General features: G+C 41.3%; 1 protein-coding gene across 1 annotated transcript in view; it reads right to left on the bottom strand.

Moving 5' to 3' along the window:
• The window catches only part of AMPH (amphiphysin), a 201,056-nt gene extending 182,285 nt beyond the window's left edge, over positions 1–18,771 (bottom strand). The window contains exon 1 of the mRNA XM_012809958.1: positions 18,487–18,771. Within this exon, the coding sequence (XP_012665412.1) occupies positions 18,487–18,555 (69 nt within the window). The 5' untranslated portion in view covers positions 18,556–18,771. The remainder of the gene's footprint in view (positions 1–18,486) is intronic.
• Positions 18,772–22,438: the final 3,667 nt, after the last annotated feature.

Genomic DNA, 22,438 nt, shown 5'->3' on the forward strand with positions numbered 1-22,438 from the left:
GGAGGTCCTGTCACAGAAGGTCCAAAATTCAGGGCAGAAATAATGAATAAATAAAGTATATTCTTAAGTTGGTCAGTATGAGATTACTGATGTTTGATGATTTCTACTTCACACACAAAAATGGCAATTTCAAGGGGTTCAAACTAAATCTTAGGAGAGAGGCTTAGCTGTAAGCTTAAAGGCCAAAAACCACTGTAGCCTCTATAGAGATCAAAGTCTCTTGTTCCATGATGCAGCTGTGCTAACGTAAGGAACCCAGGGTGCTACGCAGTAGGGTAGTGCAGAAAATCCTAGCTCTTCCTATCTTACTTTTCTGCCATACTGGACCCATGAGATGGCAATAGTCCACGCCATAGTGTAAAGGTCACAGCTCTCCCCCTACCATGGTGTCCACATCCAGACAGTGGAGAAGGGGAAAGGGGACAGAGAAAAGCCATCCCCTCCCACAGGATGAAGACCACTAAGTTTTATCTGCTGTCTGCTCCTCTCCCCCTGCAGAGCCTTAAGTCACACGGCTACCTGCAGCCACAAACTAGGCTGAGAAATGCTACCTTTAACTAGACGGTCTTATCCCAGCAAAATATCAGGGGTCATTAATTAAATACAAAGGGAAGAACAGATATTAGGGAGCAGCCTGCAATTGCTGCCCTTTAATAAGGGTGAGAATTAGAATTGTCATAAAATGCTGCAATTTCTAGGAAGGCTCATGAAAAACTGAATTTAAAAGCTCTGGAGAAGCATCTAGAAAGATGAAAATGGCGTTACTGGTATAAGCTTAATAAGTGGAAATCAGAATTCCTAGCACACGCAAGTTGCTGAGAAGCAGAAATAGAACATGCATGAGTTCTCTGAGGGCTGAGAACACATCTGCCCCTTGTAGAAACCTGCCCTTCCCAACCTGGAAGAGCACAACACACATCCATGCTTTGCTCTCTTCTTCCCCAGAAGGTCACACTTGGTGGCACGTCTTTCTTTTACTTCTGGTGCTCAATTTAGGAGGAGATGGAAAGATTTTGTAAGATATTCATCTGGCAAGACATGAAATGAACTCAGATACAGGAATTCTTTACGAATTTCCAAACTCTCTTTGGAGGCACTAGGACCCCAGGGTACAATGCTTCCTTCCCAGGTCCCACAGGACTCTGAGCATCAGATTTATTAAAGTAGTTTAAATTGCAGGGATAAAACCACCACACAATCAAACACAGGCGACTGTCGCACCAGGGTGCCCCACTTTAAGAAAGACTAGTATGTTTAAAAAAAAAAAACCTTCTCCGAAGATAAGAAGAGGGTACCAAGGATATAAATATGATGACACATAAAGCAACAAATGACACATACAGCAATAAACACTTTTTCAGACCAGACTGAATTTCTCCCCACCCCAGCCACTACAGAAACCTGACATTTTCCTCAACTCAACCCCGCAGGGGAACATCACCAGGACTGATGAAAGAACACTGCACTGCACAACTGAACCAGACTTCCAAGATCAAGTCTGTATTTCATTAGCTAAGTAATCTCAAGCAAACTGCCTAACCTTTTCCTCTCTGTGCTTCAGTCTCTCCATCTGTGCTATAATAATAGCATCTACTTCATGGGCTCCTTGGGAGGGTTAAATGAGTTGCTATATGGAAATGGCTTATAATAGTGCCTAACAGATGGTAAGTACCCAATTCTTAATGCAAACCATCCTGGGCACAAGAATTAAGATGCCCTGAGTGCAAATTTTCCCATAATCCTTTATTTCTCTCTTGAATATATCACAGGCTAACAAGGGAGCCCCCCAGCTCATAGAGTCTTCCTTCCCAGAGTGGGATGAAGATTCCTCCTTCCGCCACAGCAGCCTGGCAAAGAGGCTATAAAAGAAGGAAGAGGAAAATCTTCCCATCCATGGAAAAGAGGCAAAGAAGGAAGAAGGAAATGTATCCCCATTTCCCCCTCCTCCCTTTGAAGTGAGGGTGATGTCAAAGTCAGAGGGAGCTAAGGCCCTTATTCTCTACTGCACTCTGAAAAAATCACTTCTGGGGCTGCCCCCACTCACCAGCTGAGGGCACAGCTACCCCACTGCAGCTGCACAGTCCAAGGGCAAAGAAACCTGAAGGTTAGATTCCCTGAGCTGCCCTTGACACTCAGTGGTAAAGACACAGGGGCCAGCTGCTATAGCAAGAGCTGGGGACCAGAACCCAATGTCAGTCCAGCCCAGTGTCAGAGGGACAGAAGAAACCAAGGTGAGGTTGAGCCCATCAGAACGCACCATGCCACTGGGCCTTCTGTGAACCCAACCACATATACACCCAGGGAAGGCCACTCACACGAGCACATGACACTGCTCCCAGAGGACAGGACGCGGAATGTACCAAAGAACCCCCGCCACTGTGCAACTATTTGGGGGTGTTTGGGGGTATTTTTCCCTCTTAATTTTTTTTATTAAATCATAGCTGTGTACTGGAAGAAAAAGTATCCATGCAACTATCTGTACTACAGTCATCTCCCATCATCTACACGGACTCCACTGGTACATTCCTATGCACATGTGAGTTGTGGTCTGAGTTTCAAATGGTGACCATTCCACCCCCTCATTCAAACACAAAATGTCACAGGTTCTTGAGAGAAATGTTCCTACAATTATGTATAAAATATAGGAGGATAAAATTATTCATTCATTAGATAAACAGAAGTCCTCTGGGGAAACCAGCAATGAACAAATACAACTCAGCAACATCAAACTTGTTACTCAAAAATATAGGCATTCTAAACCTCACATTTGTGGATGCAAGTGTAAATTTGGTGCAACTTTGCAAAACCATTTTCAGGGGTCCTCAAACTTTTTAAACAGGGGGCCAGTTCACTTTCCCTCAGACTGTTGGAGGGCCAGACTGCAGGCCCCGGGACAAGTCGGCTGCTAAGCAGGACAGGCAGCAATGGCAAAAACACCCAGCAGGTGGGATAAATGTCCTCTGCGGGCCGTAGTTTGAGGACGCCTGCGTTTGATACTATCTCCTAAAGCTAAACAGTTCCTACCCTAATGAAACAGTAATTCCACTAACAAGTATCCATCCAAGAGAATAAGAAGTTTTGTCCAACAAGCCATGTATACATGTGTACAGCCGCCTATTCATAAGGGCCTAACACTGGAAACAAACCAACTGGACTGGAGAATGGAAAAACAGAGAGTGAGGTATTGTACAGTGTAATACAAAATCAATGAAAAAGAAGGAGCTACTCCCGAACACAGCAACCTGGATGAATCTCAAATGCGTTATGATGAGCAGAAGCAAAACTCAAACCAGTACACCCTCTATTGTTTCATTTACATCAAGGACAAGAACAAGTGAAACTCTTCTGTGGCCTTAGAATGAGGATAGTGGCTACCTATTCTGAAGTGAGCTGAGGAGAGGAGCTGAGGCGGGAAGAGGTATCAGGGAGCCAGCGGATTCTGGCAACAGCCTGTGGCTTCATCTAAGTAGCAACAACACAGATTTTAAATGCTTATATGTGTGTATATAAAAATGTATCAAGATGTACACCTAAGATTTTGCTACTTACTACATGTATGTCATACTTCCTTCTAAAAATTTCAAAAAAGCACACATACGGATGGTCTTACTTGGTCTCTAGTGTGAGCGAAGGGTCAGCAGTAGTACCATGCCACCCACAGAGGCTGCGTTACACCCAAACTCTGCGGGACCTCATCTAATGTACCCTGGAGATAATGAAGACTTGACCATCCTCACCTCTGATAGAGGTCTCCTCCCCTCTACACAGGAGCCACCTCTACACAAAGATTTCTATTTGCCATGAAATGAACTGGAAAAAGGTAAGCTACAGTGACTTGAGGACTGAATTAACATAAGAAATGTTATTATCCCTTAAATAACAGATCAAAAGAATTCTTTCCAAGGTGTATGGCAGGGCTCCTAGAGTGGCAGAGGGCATGCCCCACACATTCACACTGAAATCACAGTGTTTAAGCCAAATCCTGAGGGACCCAGATAATGTGACTCCCGGGGACAAGGACCAAGACCAAAACCAGAACAAACCATACCGCCTGCCTGGGTCCCACAGGTCTGCCATCGATGGACCAATGACCTTATTCTCCTTCCCACTCTTCAAGTTTTGTGGAATGTTTATGCCGGGAGAGTCCATTAATAGTTTAGACTCACTGGTCTTTAAGCTTCTTAAGGCCATAGATCTTTGTAAGAATCAAATATGGGCGTCCAGAAAACAAGGTATAAAATGTTGCATATATTTTGTGATGTCATAAATAATACTTAATAGCTCCTGACCACAGAACTATAAAGCTACTAAGAGGAATTTAAGACATTTTCTCAATAATCCAAATCATTTAACCAAATGTAAGTATATATTTATTTATAATAAAGCTAAACCCAATTAATTCCTTATGTTATATTGCTTTTAGCTGGAGTTATATTTAATAAATGTGCTAATTACACTAGATGCCTCTTACTATGAAATTGCTTTATTTTCAAAATGGGAAAATGAGATAATAATTATTCACTAGAGTTCATTTCATAAGAAGAATACAAATTTGAAACATGCAGTACTTATATAGATTAATGTAAAACAGTATAAATACATGACCATTTCAAACTCATTTTTTATCCTAAAAAATGAGGACGTCAATGGATATAGAATAGATAAAAATATAATTTGTTTGACAATCACAACACAATAGAAAAATGGAGTTATACAAAAGTTTCATACACAGTTGAAATTAAGTTAACATTAATCTGAACTAGATTATAACACATTTAATGTTAATTAAAATCCCAGAGAAATCACTGAGAAACAGCTCATAAACTACAGTAAAAGAAACAGTAGGGGATTAAAATTCCATCCTAAAAAATATCTATTAAAAATAAAGAAGACAGTAATGAATAATAAAGGGAAGAAAAAGAAAGAATATATAAATGAAAAACATAAATCTTACCTTTTCAGTAATTACATTAAATATAAATCAGCTTAACATTACAATTAAAAGGCAGAGATTGACAGAATGGATTCTGTCTACAAGATAGAATGCCTTATAGACAACTAAATACTGCCTACAAGAGACATAATTTAGATTCAAAGCAACAAACAGATTAAAAGTATTATACAAGGATGGAAAAGATATACTACGCAAATAGTAACCTAAAGAGAGTCGAAATAGCTATACTGATACCAGATAAAACAGACTTTAGGACAAGAATGTTTATTAGAGACAAAGAAGAACATTTTATAATGACATAAAGGTCAATTTATGAAGATATAGCAAATATAACCATTTAAAAAAAGGGCACAAAAATACATGAAACAAAAACTGATGAAAACAATGAAAATACATCATGGCATTAGGAAAGCTGAAAACCACTGTGTTCCACTACAAAACAAGCTTCAATAAATTTAAAAGGACTGACATCACATGAAGTAAGTTCTTCAAGTGGAATAAAATTAGAAATTGTTAACAAGGAAAATTTGGAAAATTACAAATTACATGGAACTGACACAAAACAGTCCTAATGGCTCGGCACCTGTGGCTCAAGTGGCTAAGGCGCCAGTCACATATACCTAAGGTGACGGGTTCGAATCCAGCCTGGGCCCGCCAAAACAACAATGATGGCTGCAACTGAAAAACAGCCGGACATTGTGGCAGGCGCCTGTAGTTGCTGAGGCAGGAGACCCGCTTGAGCCCAGGAGTTGGAGGTTGCTGTGAACTGTGATGCCATGGTACTCTACCAATGGGGATAGCTTGAGGCTCTGTCTCAAAAAAAAAAAAAAAAAAAGCAGTCCTAACTAAACAGTGAATCTAAGAAGAAATCACAGACAGAAATGAGAATATTAAACACAGCATACCAACATGTCTGGACGCAGCTAAGGCAGCATTTAATGGAAAAATCTGTACTGTAAGCACCTACCTATATTAAAAAAGATGTCAATTCATAACCTAACTTCTATCTTAAACACAAACTATATTTTGTGTTTAAAACTATATTTTGTGCTCAAAACGAATATTGCAAAGGAAATAATAAAGATTATATTCAAAACAAGTGGAATAGGGAATTAAAAAGTTGAGAAAAATCAATGAAACCAAAAGTTGGTTCTTTGGAAATTAACAAATTGATAAGCCTTTGGCTAAACTGACCAGGATGGGAAGAGAGAAAACTGAAATTACTAAAGTCAGGAATGAAACAGGGACATTACTACTGACCTTACAGGCATATAATGTGTGTAAAGAAAACTGTGACAACTGTATGACAATAAAAAAAAACTAAACAAAAAGGAAAATTCCTAGAAAGACACAAACTATCAAAACTATTTTAAAAACAAACAGGAAATCCAAACAGACCTAAAATAGAGATTTTATTAGCATTCAAAAAATTCCCCACACATTAAAAAAAAAAAAGACCTACTGTGAATTCTACCAAAATTTAAAAAAGAATTAACGCCAATCCTTCATAAACTCTTCCAAAAATGTTGGAAGGGATCATTTCCCAATTCATTCTATGAGATCACTGTTACTCTGACACAAAAACCAAACAAAGATATCATAAGAAAATCACAGAGCAATATCCACTATGAATATAGATACGCAAAGCCTCAACACAATACTAAAAACAAACAAAAAATCAAGTTTTAAACATAACGGTCTAGTTCCTAGAAAATGGGACATCTTCCACAGTAGAACAAAATTTTCCTCTGAGTTTTGACCACTTTCCCTATTAGGCACTATCAGCAATCTGCTTACCATCCACTCCATAACAAAACAAGCAAGATCATTATAATTATCAATAAATCTCCCAGACTCACCCTATCTCCTCCTGTCACCTACCAAAAATATGCAGCAGTTCTTTGCAGCAAATATTTCATCTTACTGTACTTTTGGGGATTGCTACATTAAACAGCATTAGTCTAAAATTATAATGGATTTTCTCGAATCAGATTACACAGAATCCAACCTTCCAAGCTATACGAGACTCCCAATAAAGAGAGTCTCACTTGGCCCTTGGCAAAATATTTCCAATTTGACCTTTAGAAAACTGATTTCTCTGAAACTAGGTAGGCCTTTTATACATAAGGGTACTCTTTAAGCATCCTGTAGAGCATCACTTCTCACTCTTCTCTCTACTACATTCAAGATAGATTTACAGTTACTGAGTGGTAGAAAGTCTTATTGCCCATATCATTACCCTGAAGCTAGGAGTTCATAACCACCATAAAAACTCAACTAAACCCCCGCTTTAAAATGATACGCTTTACAAACTCCATTATGTCTTAGACTCACCCAAGGACCTTTTTAAAGATATATTTTCTCAAATTTTACTTAAGAGATATTGATTTGGTACTTTTGTAACTAAGCCCAAGAGCCTGCATCTTTAACTTGTCACCCCCTCCCCAAGCATTCCTAACCACATTGATCTCAAAATATTTGATTTCTAGATTCATTCTCTATGCTTAATGGTAGCAAATACGGGCCAACGAAGGTCCCCAGGACAGCCCTACATCGTAGGTCTCATGTCCCAACACATAGTTCAGAAATGCTAGTGGTCCCCATGGTCACAAGCATTTTATGAAAGGACGAAAAAAGAAGTATGGACAACATTTTCCTGGAGACTCTAGAGAAGATATTATGTTACAGAAATCTGTGGGTTAAAGAGGCAGGATTACTTCCACAGATTTCTCAAACACTGTGGAATAGTACAGTGTGTGAAGGGAATTAAAGTATTCTTCAACCTACTAGGCCATAATACCATGAGTGGGACATTTTCCCAAGGCTCACACCATCTATACTACTCAAGGGTTTGCAACCATATTAGTTAAAGGAAAAGACTGTCTGTTACAAAATATTCTCTTCCAAATTTAAGATTCTTTCTAAATTGCAAATCATCTCTAGCTGATAAGCTGATTATTCCTAAATCTAAGACCACTGCCAGCAAAGTAATCAAGTCAATGCCCATAATTAAGTCAAGCTGGTGTCAGCCTTAACCCTGTCTCTCTGTCTCATATCTCCATATATATACTATGTAACTATTTTAAAAAATCAAATAATTAAATGTTAGTCATTTGAATGCAATCAAACCTTTTAAAGACAAAAAAATCTTTGTCTTTAAAGATTTATAACATTTAAAAATTTGATAAAGGCTTTCATTTTTATTTTGAACATCTGACGGTTTAGGATAAGAGAACTTACACTCAACAAATCCATGAAAGCAGGCTGAGTCGGAGTTTACTACTGTGTACAAAGAGATCTTTGTACTGCCAACAATTCACAGGGTTAATCCGTGTTCTAGCTTTGTGTCAAGGGGGCAACTATGACCAGAAGGACCTTCACCCGGTGAAGGTAGAAATCTGATACACTAAAGGACTACTACTGCAGTAGGACCATCCCCATTAGGGTCCATGTTTGCCTAGTTAAATATCCAAATGGCAGAAGAGATCATTGGTTAGGCCAATGTTTAGAAGTGATTCTATATTCTATAGCTTATTTATTCCCAAAGGGCAAAGAGTCAGCGATACAAGATGCTTCCTGATTCCCACACTCCTTACACCCTCACCTAATGGCCAGGGGTTCTCAACCCTTTTTAATAATGAAAATACATTGCAGCATTAGGAAGGTTGAGAACCACTGACCTAAACCAAGTCTCTTGATGGATGGCTGCAACTCATTCTTAGACTCTTAGCTGGAATTCTACCTTCTTCAGGTAAGTGTGGTCAATCCTCTCACTCTAGATTAATAATCTAATTACACACCAAACTGTGTTTTCCCCTTTCAGAATTTTAAATTAATAACTCTGTAGCCAGTAATGTGCACAAAGGCTTATCTCACTATCAACTCCTGCTGCATACTCAACCAGAACAGCCTTGTTGACTTCTGTATTATAACTAGCTAGCAAGTGCCTTCCATATATTAGATTATCAATAAATGGCTCTAAATGAATGAATTCTACCAGATTGTCTTGACAACAGAATAGATAACTATGTGTGTAAGAGCATGTAAATTTAACAACCTTTACTCAACAAGTGTTAGGCGCCATAACAAGAGTCAATTTATGCTGGATCCATGTGTATTTTATAAAATCACTACAGGTACTTTACGATAGGAAAAAGTATATATAATATATATGTTTATTAATATGTTAATTATATATTCAAGCTATTCCTACTTATAAACTAAGCTTTCAACTCAATAACTGCCTACAACTAAGATTAAAATGACCAGAACAGTGATTTTCTGATTTTTGTACATCTGTTCTAAGTAGATTCAAGGCAATCAAAATGGATATATGATTACAGCAGAGAAAATATTTCAAAACTAAGATCTCATCTTTGGCTTTATGCAATATCATTCCCAATAAGGGATTCATTCACTCAAATGTGTTCAGGAAGTATATCTACAGCCAAACAGTATACTTAAATTTAGATTTCAAATCAGTAAGAATGAAGTTTCAGCATTTCCACGTTGAAAGTTGGCCGGCGGATGTGTTCTCAGGAAATCGTGATTACTATCACTTTAATTTTATATAATGTTGTATACATGTTTTCATCATATTCTTTCAGAGGTAAATTCCTTTAACTCTGTGATGACAGCATTTCCATTATTTAAATGTTAGCCATTACTGAGACTGTCTGGAAAATTGTATTTGCAACACAAGAAACCTTTACATATTTCATCTACTTCACAGAAGCCCATTGGCCCACTTATGTCCTCAGGAATTCTATTCAGATGAACCCTAATGTAAATAGATAGAATTTTTTTTAACTGTGTTTGGACAGCAAGATGGAAATTTCCATACATTTAAGTGTCAGAACAATGTATCTTTGTTTAAAATATTCTTTCTTTTCTCTACTCATTCCCTCTCAAGGTTTTTCACAATTTTCTTCTGTTTGAAACTAAATCATATATTTGTGTGTTTATGTGTGTAAGTTATATGTAATAATATATGCATATGTTTGTATGTATACAGACACACATATACCCCTATATGAACTAAAGTGGCCCAAAAGAGAATCAACTTCCAGGGAAGAATAGCAGAGGTCCTCTAGGGTACAGCTTTTCAAACTGCGGGCTTCAAATGAATTTAGTATGGGCTAAGAAGAATTTTCTTAAAAGTGGAATAGTGGAGTGGAGTAAAACAATGCTGATGTTAAATCTTTCCTAACTTTGGAACCTTGGCACTATGGGCAAATCTGCAAAATCAGCGGTGGCACTGTGTGTGTGTGTACAAGTAAATTTGAAAAGGATGAGGCCATTCATTGATAAAGAACTCACATATGTGGAGTTCACGCATACTAAGGCTGAGTAGAACCCAGGCTTCTGGCCCCTGCCCTGACCCTGAGCTCCACCAGTAAGGGAGCCATGCACTTGTTCATTGCGGTACTCACCCAAAGACAGGAATGACATCTAAATGCTGGACTCCCCTTGGAGACTCTTTACCATGAGGCCACAGTAAAATCCACTGACTCCCTTAGAAAAGCAAAACTCACCATGGGCTTCCTGAACTTATGATAAGAAATGGGGGGCCCCCAGGGAGGAGTATGAGATTCTTATGATGACTTTGTGGGATGAAAAAAATCATTTAATTTAAATATTTGAAGAAATGAGACCTAAGTTTATACCTCAAGTAAAGAGGGTTATACTGTTTATAGGAGTATTTATCAGCTATGATTAGTGGCACTGGTCCATTAAAAAAAAGGTGATTTTTAAGTGTGAAGTGTGGGTCACACACTCATCAAAAAACAAATATGCTATCTTGTAAAACAGTATGATAACTTTTACTAATGCTAAATCTGAGTTCCTCCAGTTCTGATCCCCTATTGTACTCACTCTTGGGGAAAGAAGGATGCACAGGTATATGTAAGTTTGCACAAATTTTAAAAAATGGAAGAAGTCAATCTTAAGTCTGTTAAGAAGGTCCTTCTTATTATTTTTAATTTTGGAAGTTTCTAATAGAGCTAAGAAAAAGATTTTTGTGAAAGAGAAGGTATAAGCTTTGCAGGCAATGATAAATTAGATGATCTCCAAAGTGTTGTCAAGCATAAATGTGGACACACAAGCTCCCCTTATACAGACAAGGAGCCTGGGTCCCACAGAATCTTCTGGACAGACAAAGGTCTTCCTTCTTCCATGCTATTTACATATGTGTGTCCACATGGGCACGTACCATCCACATGTTTCTCTTTGAGAACAAAACTAAACATGGGTTATCAATAAGTCATTAACTCAAAAAGAAAAAAAAAGAAAGACCAAATGTTATATAAGTAGACATGTTGAAGGAAATGACATTGCTTTTCTTACAATATCATTCAATCAGCATTAGTCTGAACCTCACAACTCTGCTAATAATTGACTATTTGACTTGCAAGAATGACAATCCCACACAATACAGCCTAATATTTATAGAGTTCCCACTGTGTATAGAACCCATAAGGATAATTACATTTGATGTAGTACTTTCAGAAAATGACAAAGCAAATGACAGTGAAACCCTTACAACATCACAAAAGTCATAAAAAGAATTATGTGGAAGCATTTTCTAAGGCAATGTGTTTGAGGGAGTAGGAAGTTAATGAGCAAAAACAAAGAAAGGCAAATCAGCAAATCGTCATCACTGAATTCACAAAGGAGGTGGTCCCTATCCTCAAGCACCTACAATTTAGTTGAGAAGATGTAACACATGAAATAAAAACTGTACCTAAGATTATTATATAATAATTATTCAGGACATACAAACTGAAATAAAGAATAGCAAACTGGACAGGTCCTTAGAATTTAATAGTCTAACTCCCCCATTAAAAAGAAAAAACCTAATGCTTTAGATTATTCTGCCCCTAAAAGTCATGTTTAAAATTGCTGAAAGGGGCTCAGCACCTGTAGCTCAAACGGCTAAGGCACCAGTCACATACACCAGAGCTGGCAGGTTCGAATCCAGCTTGGGCCTGCCAAACAACAATGACAACTACAACCACAAAATAGCTGGGCATTGTGGTAGGCACCTATAGTCCTAGGTACTTGGGAGGCTGAGCCAAGAGAATTGATTAAGCCAGGGAGTTGGAGGTTGCTATAAGCTGTGATGCCATGGCACTCTACCCAGGGCAACAGCTTGAGGCTCTGTCTCAAAAAAAAAAAAAACAAAACTGTTGAAAGGCAGTGCTTCATTCATTTAAATATTGCATAGAGGTCAAGGAGGGTTAATACTAAATAAATGCCACTGGATTTCACAAACAGATGAAGATGGGCAAAAAAAATAAATTCCTGAAGAATCAAATATTTAAATAGAAAGGCTTCTGGCTAAACATGACAGACTGACTGCCTGTGATTATTTCCATCTCATCTCAAAGCCCAACTAAAATGACAGCAAAGGAATTAAAAAGGTGTAAATATACAAGCACAAGAACAGGAGAAGGAAGCAGCATTAGTGCATAAGTCAGTTCAATACATTTTATAAAAGCCATAAAAGAGGATGAGGGAATGGAAATAAATCAGCAGAAAAGAGGAAACTACAAAACAAAGTGCCTATCCAGGAGCAGCCAGCAAAAAAAGCAGCCGATTCTCAATGCAGTTATCCACACAAACACACTCAGCATTAGGAACCGGTTCCACCAAGTACTGTACAACAGTAACAACAGGAAAATGTTTGGAAGCCTGTAATACAAAATAGTTGAAATGCCAGGTCTCTTCCCTGATCCCAACACAGGCAGGGAAAGACCCAAGACAACAGGTGTGCAGCAGGTCTAGGAAAAAAACAGCCTGGGCAAAAACAAGACTCCAAAAGGGGTGTCTCCAGAGTGAAAAAACAAACAATTACATTATTTGATATACTGAACCTTGTATACATTGATGGCATTTGACATGCCTGATGAAGAAAACATTTTAAACAGTTCATAGAAAAGTAAGCCATTTTTTAAAAAAATGAAGCAATCATTAACTCCAGGGAAAACAAAAAGCTGCATGAAAAACTTAATACTCAAAAACATGAGCAAAGAACATCATTAAGAAAAAACCAAGCCAATGTCTGAGAGAAAATACAAAATGTCTCTATGACAAAGGACTCATATCCTCACCATACAAAGTACTAGATGTCAGTAGTAAAAAGATAAGCAACCCAAATAAAAAAAGAAAAAAAAAAAAAAACAGGCAGAAGACTTTAAAAGACATTTTCACAAAAGAAGATACAAAATTTACCAATAAGCACATGAAAAGGTATTCATCAGGAAAATGACAGTAAAGGAATTAAAAACATATGAACATAAAAAGACTGAGAACAGGACAGGCAAGAGACCTGGTAAGCATTCAGGATGATAAAATATTCTTTACTTGATCTGAGTGGTAGTTATGCAGATATCCATATACACAGAAATTTATTAAGCTGAGAACTTAAAAATCTGTATACCTTATTCAACAAAAATTATACTTCAATCTTTAAAAAGGCAATCTTAAGCATGCAACAATTTTTGTTATAATGCTTAATCAGTAGTGGGAGAAATAGAGAAATGAATGGAAGAGAACTAAATCCTTACCTATCTTCACCAAACATGTAAGATAGATCAGGAAAGAGCCAGGTGTGGTAGCTCACACCTGGAATTTCAGAACTTGGGAGGCTGAGGTGAGGGGATTGCCTGAGCTCATGAGTTTGAGACCAATCTGAGCAGGAGCAAGACCCCATCTCTAAAAAAAAAATAGCTGGATGTTGTGGCAGGCACCTGTAATCCCAGCTACTTGGGAGGCTGGGGCAAGAGAATCACTTGAATCCAAGAGTTTGAGGTTGCTGTGAGCTAAGACATCATAGTACTCAACAGAGGGTGACAAAGTGAGACTACGTCATACACACACAAAAAAACCATAGATCAGGAAATAACTATAAAAGCATATTTGTGGGAAATCTCATGGTCAGTAATAATTGCCATTGTGAAGCAAAAGGTTGAGGAGAGGGAGACAGGGACTGCTCATTTCCCATAATGAGCCTTTTACTAATATTCAGTTTTTTAACTGTGCACATATTAATTGGATGAGAAAAGATTAAACAAAAATTACTAATTATTTAATGTGTATTTATATAAATACGGCATGGTGAAAGCCTTCTAAGAATGCCTCAGTGCATCTTCTATTTTGCTAGCCAGCCATCCACTGCCCCTTCTGTAATTTGACTTTCCTTCCTCCTTCACCGTGATGCCTCATTGTTCAGAAGCATCTCTCCATCCCCGGTTTCAGCAGTGACTTGTGATTCAGGCCCAATCCAACCTATGATCCTGGCCCTCTGCCATGCAGATTTTTTTTCTCCCACAGATAGGCACAAGGCCCAATTTGAGCCAATGAGAGCTATAAAGAGCCCTGTGAAAATGCTTAAGAAAAACATGCTCATGCCTGGAGATGCTGGTTACCATCTTGCCACCAAGAATGGAGTTGACAGGGTGCATAGCCTGGACAAAAGGTGGGGAGAAGGCACCTAAACCCTGATACCTGCAGATGAGCCCCTGGTTCTACCCAGACCAAAGTTTGTCTAGCCCTGCCCTTTCCATAATTATAAAAGGTAGTATCATGTACTGGAAAGCAGTGGACTGCTTGGATCCAAACTGCAGCTTTACTACCTAGCAACTGTGTTACCTTGGGCAGGTCACTTAACCTGTTCCATATCTATAATAGTACCTAGCTTGCAGGATCAAATAAGTTAAAATATATAATACATAGCATGTACATTTGATATATATGTATAAGAATATGCATATAGCTTAATATAGATACATATTTCTGTTTTGAAGCTCATTTACATTTATATATACAAGAACATATATAAATAGCTAGTTTTATTATTAGCAATTAAATTTCTTTTTTTCCTCAAGCCAGTCTAAGTTGAGTTTTCTTTTTTTTTTTTGAGACAGTCTCACTTTGTCGCCCTCAGTACAAGTGCCATGGCATCAGCTCACAGCAACCTCAAACTCTTGGACTCAGGCACTTCTCTGGCCTCAGCCTTCCGAGTAGCTGAGACTACAGGCCCCCACCACAACGCCTGGCTATTTTTAGAGACAAGGTCTTGCTCTGACTCAGCCCAGTCTCAAACCTGTGAGCTCAGGCAATCCACCCTCCTTGGCCTCCCATAGTGCTAGGATTACAGGCGTGAACCACCGTGCCCAGCCTAAGTTGAGTTTTCTGATACCTGCAAGTAGCAGGATCTTGACCAATTCAATCACCCAAAAGAAAAACCATAAAAAACCAACCAAAAGATTTAAGGAGCTATGCATAAAACATGAACCTTCTCTTTATCAGAAGAAACTATAAAAAAAATTAAAAAGTAAATAGAAAAGGAAGAATGCAGCCTTTAGGATTCATGATGTTTTAGTCCCTTACAAATAACAAGATGGAGATGCTACAGGAAATGGGCAAAAATATAACACACGATTCACAAATAAAGAAACAGAAATGCAAAATAATTTTCTTTTTAAAAATCAGATGGAATGAACCCAGAACTAATTTTTTCCAATGACACAGCTAAACATTATTTTAAATTTTATTATCCAGGGTTGCCAAGTGCCTCACGGACTGCTTGTGAGAATGTAAATTGGTGCAACCTTTCTGAAAGGCAATCCAGCTATAATAAAAATAAGCAAATCTTTGACACAATAATTTTTCTTCTAGGAATTTATGTAGGCAGATAATTAAAGGTACACGCAAACATTCTCCCTTTAAGTTTGCTTATTGACTTGCATTTCTACAAAAAATTTAGGAAATGAATGTCAAAAAATAGGCTATTCAGTAAAATCCATACATTTCAATATTGTTCAGTAACTTAAATTGTTGATGGAAAATATGTATCTATATAGATAAAGCAGGATGTCCATGATTATCAAATGAAATAAACAGGTAACCAAACCATACAGTATGAGCCTCTTTTAGCTGAATATTTACATATACATACATCTACAAAAAGATATAATGAAATACACATCAAATTATAGCAAAAAATGTGGTTGAATTATGAACCTCCTAATTTTCTAAGGGTTTTTTCCTGCTTATATGTACATTTTATTCTTTTCCCAATGAAACCTTACTATTTTCAGTAAGGAAAAAATGGATTTCAAGTTTATTAAAAGACAAGTCACCTCTAAAAGTGATTTCAGTGTTGCATTTGAAGCTAAAAATGCATGCAAGCTGTTAGGGGGAGCACAGATGATAAGAAAGTCAAAGGAGTGGAGTCTCAAATGTTAAGAAAATCTGGTTGTAAATACAAAGTCTTAAGAACATATGTAGTCTCTAGTCACTGAGAACCTGCACTAGAGGAGAGGAAGAGGCTGAAGACACAGGAAGAGGAAACTGAGGTGGGAGATGTCTACTGAAGCTTCCGACAGCAATGTACTGTGCTTGCCATTCTCCAGCTGCTTCCTCTTGAGCTGGGCTGAGCAGCTTTACCTGGAGTCCCAGACTCTCTTCTTCCTGGTGCCACGCATGGTCTGATGCTGCACTGACCGGAAAAGGGGGCAGAATTTCCCCTGGGCAGAACCCATACTTACGGCCTCTGGATGTCTTAACCCTCTACACTAGGTGCGATAGGCACTTTTCATCAGCAACTTTCACCAGGGAAGAAGACTGGATGCCGGAAGCCCCTCCAGAGGCCATGGTATACCTTTACCCCATCAGTACCCCTACCCCAACAACTGCAGTCACAATGTACACTTGATCTTAAGAAAAAAAGGAGTTTTTGTCAATTCATAGGGTCTGCAGGCTCTGTAAGAAAGATTACGTTTTCTTTTCATTTATTTTAGGCATATTAACAGCTGGTGACCTAGATTAAGAAATAATTTAATATGTGAAAAGGCAGACCATATCACTAATTCCTTCACAGATGGAAGGTGGATTCAGTGAAAACCTTCAGACTTAATATTCAAGTAATTACTTGGAAGGGAGGGAGGAAGAATATCTACAAGTGGGTAAAATGCAGTACAGAAATAAGATAACAAAACCCCGCTCAGCTGCCAAGGCCAGCAGATCCCTGGCTACTTTGTGCACAAGTAACCAGGGCCTGGAAAGGGGCAGGAAGCCTTGCTAATTCAGCTGCTGAGGGAGCGGCAGGAGGAGGATCACGTTAGTTCAGGATGAGCTTGGGTAGATATTAAAAGAAATACAATCCTCTTACTGCATTGAGAGTGTGCCTGTGTGCAGGGAGGAACGAGCGGCAGCCACCAGCCTCTGGGCCTGGGGACAAAGGGATCAGTGCCCCCTCTTGCTCAGCTCCAGACCTGAGGGGGCAGCCTGCGCTTGGGTCTGAAGAGGGAAATTCACTGTCATAGTGAGCAACAGGACAAATCTGACTTCCAGTCAAGCCGGAAAACACTAAACACCCCACATCCCAGGACGGAAAATACTGCCACGTGAAGGAAAGCACGGTTCACTGATACCGATCACGGAGCTCATTAGCCGGGATTCATTTTCAAGTACAACGCTCAAACTACAATATACATGTACTCTGCTCAGGACACAAATGAAGACATTGGCGCCATCAGATACCGCAGGGACCAGGGAAGCCAGGCAAGCCCGTTGCCTGCTATAGCACCTCTCCAACTACTTGGAGCTGTGCCAACTGTGGACCTGCGTTGCATTTGTGAACGTCTCTGGGATGGAAAAATAAGTTACTGTGGCCAATTTACTGGGGGGCTTGCAAAACTACAGGGAACCTAACAGAGTGACATGGGTTTCATTTTAAATTCAATTAAAACAACCCCCTTTGTGCTGAAATGTGCAAAGATCTGTTAGGTTTGGGTCATATATGTTTTTGACTTTCCAGAGAAGGGCACTGGCGTCAAAAGGGTGACAAATACATAGACAAAAAAAAAAAAGTATGTGTATCTAGATCTCTGTTTTGAACTCCAGGATTCACTCGACAGCGCCGTATAAAGCGGTCGGTTGTTGCAATCCAGCCCTATTTGGCTAAACAGATTTTTTTGGTGGCTACTCTGCTAAATCGTTCTTTCCTACCGCACCACCACCACCACCCGCGAGGAAGGACGGCTGCCGCAATCTCCTGCCCGGATCTGCGGGCCGCGTCCCCGCCAGCCGCCTGCGGGCGAGCTGCGAGCGGGCGCCGGGAACTGCGGCGCGAGGAGATGCGCTCTGCTCCCAGCGCAGCCGGCGAGCGGCCGCACCTGCGACTGCCGGTGCTTGGCGCCCGGCGAGGGACAGCGACCATCCCGGCGGACTCTGGGGGCCGCGCCAGCCGCGAGGGAGGTCCCGGGGGCCAACACAGCCCTTGCCTCCGGGGCCGGGGTCTGCGGGTCCCTGGCGCTCCCGCTTCCCGGCCCGGTCCCCGCGACTCCCGGGTCTCGCTTTGCTGCAGTCGCCGCGCGGAAGGCAAAGCGTCCCCGCGTCCCTACCCGGCCCGGATCCGCAGAGCGCCGCACCCCGAGACTCAGGCCCCGCACCGCCGCAGCCGGAGCCCTGCCGGACGCGCCCCCGCCTCGCGCCACCTCCCCGTCAGCCCGCCGCCCTCTGCTGACCTTTTCTTGCGCGCGGTTGAGTCGCTTCTGGACGTTCTTAGCGAAGATGCCCGTCTTGATGTCGGCCATGGCTGCGGGTCCGGGGAGCTGCGAGGAGCAGAGCGCGCGGCGGCCGGCGGCGGCGCGGAGGAGCGGGTGGAGGCGGCGAGGCGAGAGGAGGAGCGGGAGGAGCAGAGGAGGAGCGGGAGAGGCGCCGGGAGCCGCCGAGCGCGGGGAGGGCGGAGGGCGGGGCGCGGCGCGGCGGCGGGCCGGCTTACCGCCACCCGGCGGAGGCGGGATGCGTGGGGACTGGCTGTGACTCCGTGTGATGGGGGGGGGGGGGCAGCAAAAAAGGGAGAAGCCGGAGGCCTGATGACCAGCTAGTGCCTACGGTGGTGGAGCGAGTCAGGAGGAGAAAGGGAAGGGAGCCACGCAGCGGCCCCAGGGCCAGGAGGCAGCTCCGGGGTTCTGCCGCATTAAGTTTGTCTTGGGGGAGAGTGAGACGGCCTGAGTCTTTCAAAAAAAAAAAAAGCTGGGGGGAACGGGAACCCCAGGAATGTGGAAGACATCGGGATTGGAGCTGCTTTCAAGCGGAGGGTGATAGGCTGGTCTCCTGCTGCTCTCTGGAGACCATCCTGGCCCGATGGCTCCCCTCAGCACCATGGGTGGTCAAGGAGGAGGACGCATTTGGCCCTGCCCTCAGGAGGCTCGGAGCCCAGCGGAGGGTGGGGTGGACAGGGGCTGCAGGGAAACTAAGTCCCTGCGGGGCGGTGGAGCGTCAGGAGAAGAGTTGGGAAGGGAGGAAGGGAAGGAAGAACATGGCTGACACCTGTTTAATGTTTAATACAAGACTGGGAGGAAGGGGATCTTTGCTGAAAAAAGCCAGCTCCTACAAGACAGGTGCTGTGATTCGGTCGTCTCTGAAATTCCTTTGCTAAGCCTAAATCCTGACATAGGCACTGTCCCAGAAATGGAGCCTCACGTCAACCATGGAAGACTCAGCCTCTTAACTTCCTTACGAACCTTCTGGCAACCTTACCAGGCATTCACCATTCTCTGTAAGCTTGGCAGAAGTAAAAATAATACTGGTCAAAGGCTCTGGCCAGTAGTCCGACTATTCATACTCAGTTGTTGATGAGAGTGTTGAGGAGAGGAAGGCAGGTGGTGCCCACCAAACAGAGGTTGGGAGTGGATCAAGCACCTGAACCCTGTGAGTCCGGGTGGGCAACCCCCATACTCCTGGAGGAAAACGTTACATTGGTAGACCCCAGTGACCTGCCCCCTAGTGTTCACTCCTGGGCAGTCCCTTAGTCCCCTCCCCTGGATTCTAGAAAGATGCTATGAGTAGCTTTAATCGCTAGTACACGGTGAAAGTGATGCTCTGCCAGTTCCAGGCCTCAGCCTTGAGAAGTCAGGCAAGTATGGCATTCTGGGGAGCCCTGTGCTTCCGTGTGGGAAATTCAGCTACCCTGCTGTAAACAAGCAAACAAACAAAACTCCAAGAAGGGACCACATGGAAAGGGAGAGGCCCTGGAACCAAGTAGGAGAAAAAAGCCAATATATCCCCGTATCCCCACTTAGCCCAGCCTTCGGGCAACTCATTGACAGAATGTAGCCATACAAAGAGCCTTCAGCAAGGCCAGCAGAAAAACCACCCCGCTGATCCCAGCCTAGACTACAGAATGGTAAGTAAATGAAATGTCACTGACTGTTGTGATGATTTATATATAACACAGTAGATAACTGGGACACCTAGTCTATTTGCTTAGCTCCTATTTCCCTAGGATGACTATCTTTCCTAGTTTTCCTAGAAATGAAGAGATTTCCAGAACACAGGAGTTTTAGTGCTAAAATTGGGAAAGTCTTAGACAAACTGGGATAAATTGATCACTTACCTCCAACATCTGAAGTAAACAGAAGTTTACTTCAGAGAGAAGTAATGGGAAATTTGATTTCTCACCATAGGATCGAGATCAGGTCCAGAAACCAGGAATCTGAGTTGCTTTCCTCAAACAGTGGCCTTTAGAACCTCAGCTCTGCCTCGGGGCCTTGATCATGGTACAAGTTCCAGAATGCTGGACTACACCAGAAGTGTTCTGGAGAATGCTCCACGGTCACTCGTACACTGTGAGCCCCAGACCTACCTCTGCTCCCTCTAAGACATCAAGGGACAGAGGTGCCACCTACCAGATTTACTTTTTATTCTCTGTTTTCCTAGAGCCCAAACCATCAGGCCCCATAGTAGTGGCCTTCGTTTCTCTTTCCATTTTACCCCACATTTCCATTTACCCACATTTTTGGAACTCAGAAAGCATCTCTTGAAAATGAAATTACAAATGATAAACTTTTCTTCTTATTCACATGTCCATTCTAGTTCTGTAAGGTGGGTGGGAAAGGGAAGCTTGTCATTTCTTAATAATTCTATTTGGAATACATGCTGAGCAGATTAAAAGTTGCTATGTGCAAACTGTTATCAAATCATTTGACTCCAACTGAGAAGTAAATCCTTGTCCGTTTTCCAGTTGCCACGTGGCTCATTCTAGCCATTACGGCATATTGACTGAGCACTTTAGCTGGGACTTAGCAGCTGTTCTGCAAATATTTGTTGAAAACTGCATGTACACATGAGGCTAGCTAATACGCATCCATCATGCCACACATGTGCTGGAGGTGAGAGAAGACACACTCCTCAAGAAGTCTAAACTGGCTTTCTTGAATTCTTCCCCAGAACCTCTTTAGAGACCTAAATCTAGCATGTTGGAGTTGCACAGATGCTAACAGTGCAGGTGGCTGTAGCTTGCCAAACCCAATAATGCAGGTAAAATGTATCACAGTGTAGCCTGGTGGATCTTTTACTGTTCTGTCCATCCTGCAATAACGCTACTGGAATAGGGGACGGGAGGCATGGGGGGCTGTCCCAGCTGCAATGATTTTAAACACTGTTACACTGTACAGTGGAATCTTTTTTCATAAAAATCTTATGTAGGACCCAATAATCAAATGGGCCTATCTGGTTGCAGAGAGTGCTGGGTGCTCAGAGCCCCACCCATCAGGCCACTTCTTTACCAATCTCAGAACCACAGACTGCCCCTGCAACATATGAGGCTCCACAGGACAGGATGATCACAGTGACATCATCCAAGGCCAGAGTGGTAGGATTGTGCTTTCATGCACGCTTCTCTCATCCTTCAACACTGCTGGACATGCCTACCATCTCCTGATGGCTTGTACCTCTTCCTAGGTTGTCTACTCATTTTCCCCCTCAGTCAGAAATATGTGACTCATCCAATCCATATAGATTTACTATGAATGAAAAGTAATCACAATTGTCTCCAATTTCTGGGACAAGCTTAGATACCAAATTATATTTAATATTTATTTGGGGGTGTTCACAAAAAAAGTATCACAATTCCAACCCCAGATCTTCATCCGTGTAAGGAAGAATTCCTGAATCTAATTTCACTTTGTTTTATTTTCTTTACAAGGATATAAACAAAAATTAATTTTTTAAGAGTTTATTAGGTAGTTTCACAGTTTTGGGAACACTTCCAGAGCCTCTCCCCCGACTCAATGCCTAAGCCTTTAGTCCCCCCAAAACATCAAATTTCACTTTGAATCGTCTTCCTTCCTTCTAAATTGCTCTTCAGATTGGTTGATAAGTGAAATGCGAATTATGGCAGGTTTGGATAATGGCCAGAATAGGCTCAGAATTACTACTGTATTATCACAGAGCTCATCTGCTAACATTTTTAACACACGCACAGAGGTTTATCCTCACCTATCTTTGTATCCAGTCAGTCCAGTTTAGACCCTTAAAGGAAGGAGATGTCCAGATCCATTTTTGTTGCCTAATGTAATTAGCTACAGTTTCTTCCTAATTATTGGGTTTTTTCATATCATTGTGTGGATAATTAAGAAGGTGTTCAATTTAAACATTTAGTTGAACCTAATTGGAATTTTGCCCCCAGACAAA

This window comes from Otolemur garnettii, unplaced genomic scaffold, assembly GCF_000181295.1.
Source record: "Otolemur garnettii isolate 467f Iridium unplaced genomic scaffold, OtoGar3 scaffold00119, whole genome shotgun sequence".
In the NCBI taxonomy this organism is placed as follows: Eukaryota; Metazoa; Chordata; class Mammalia; order Primates; family Galagidae; genus Otolemur; species Otolemur garnettii.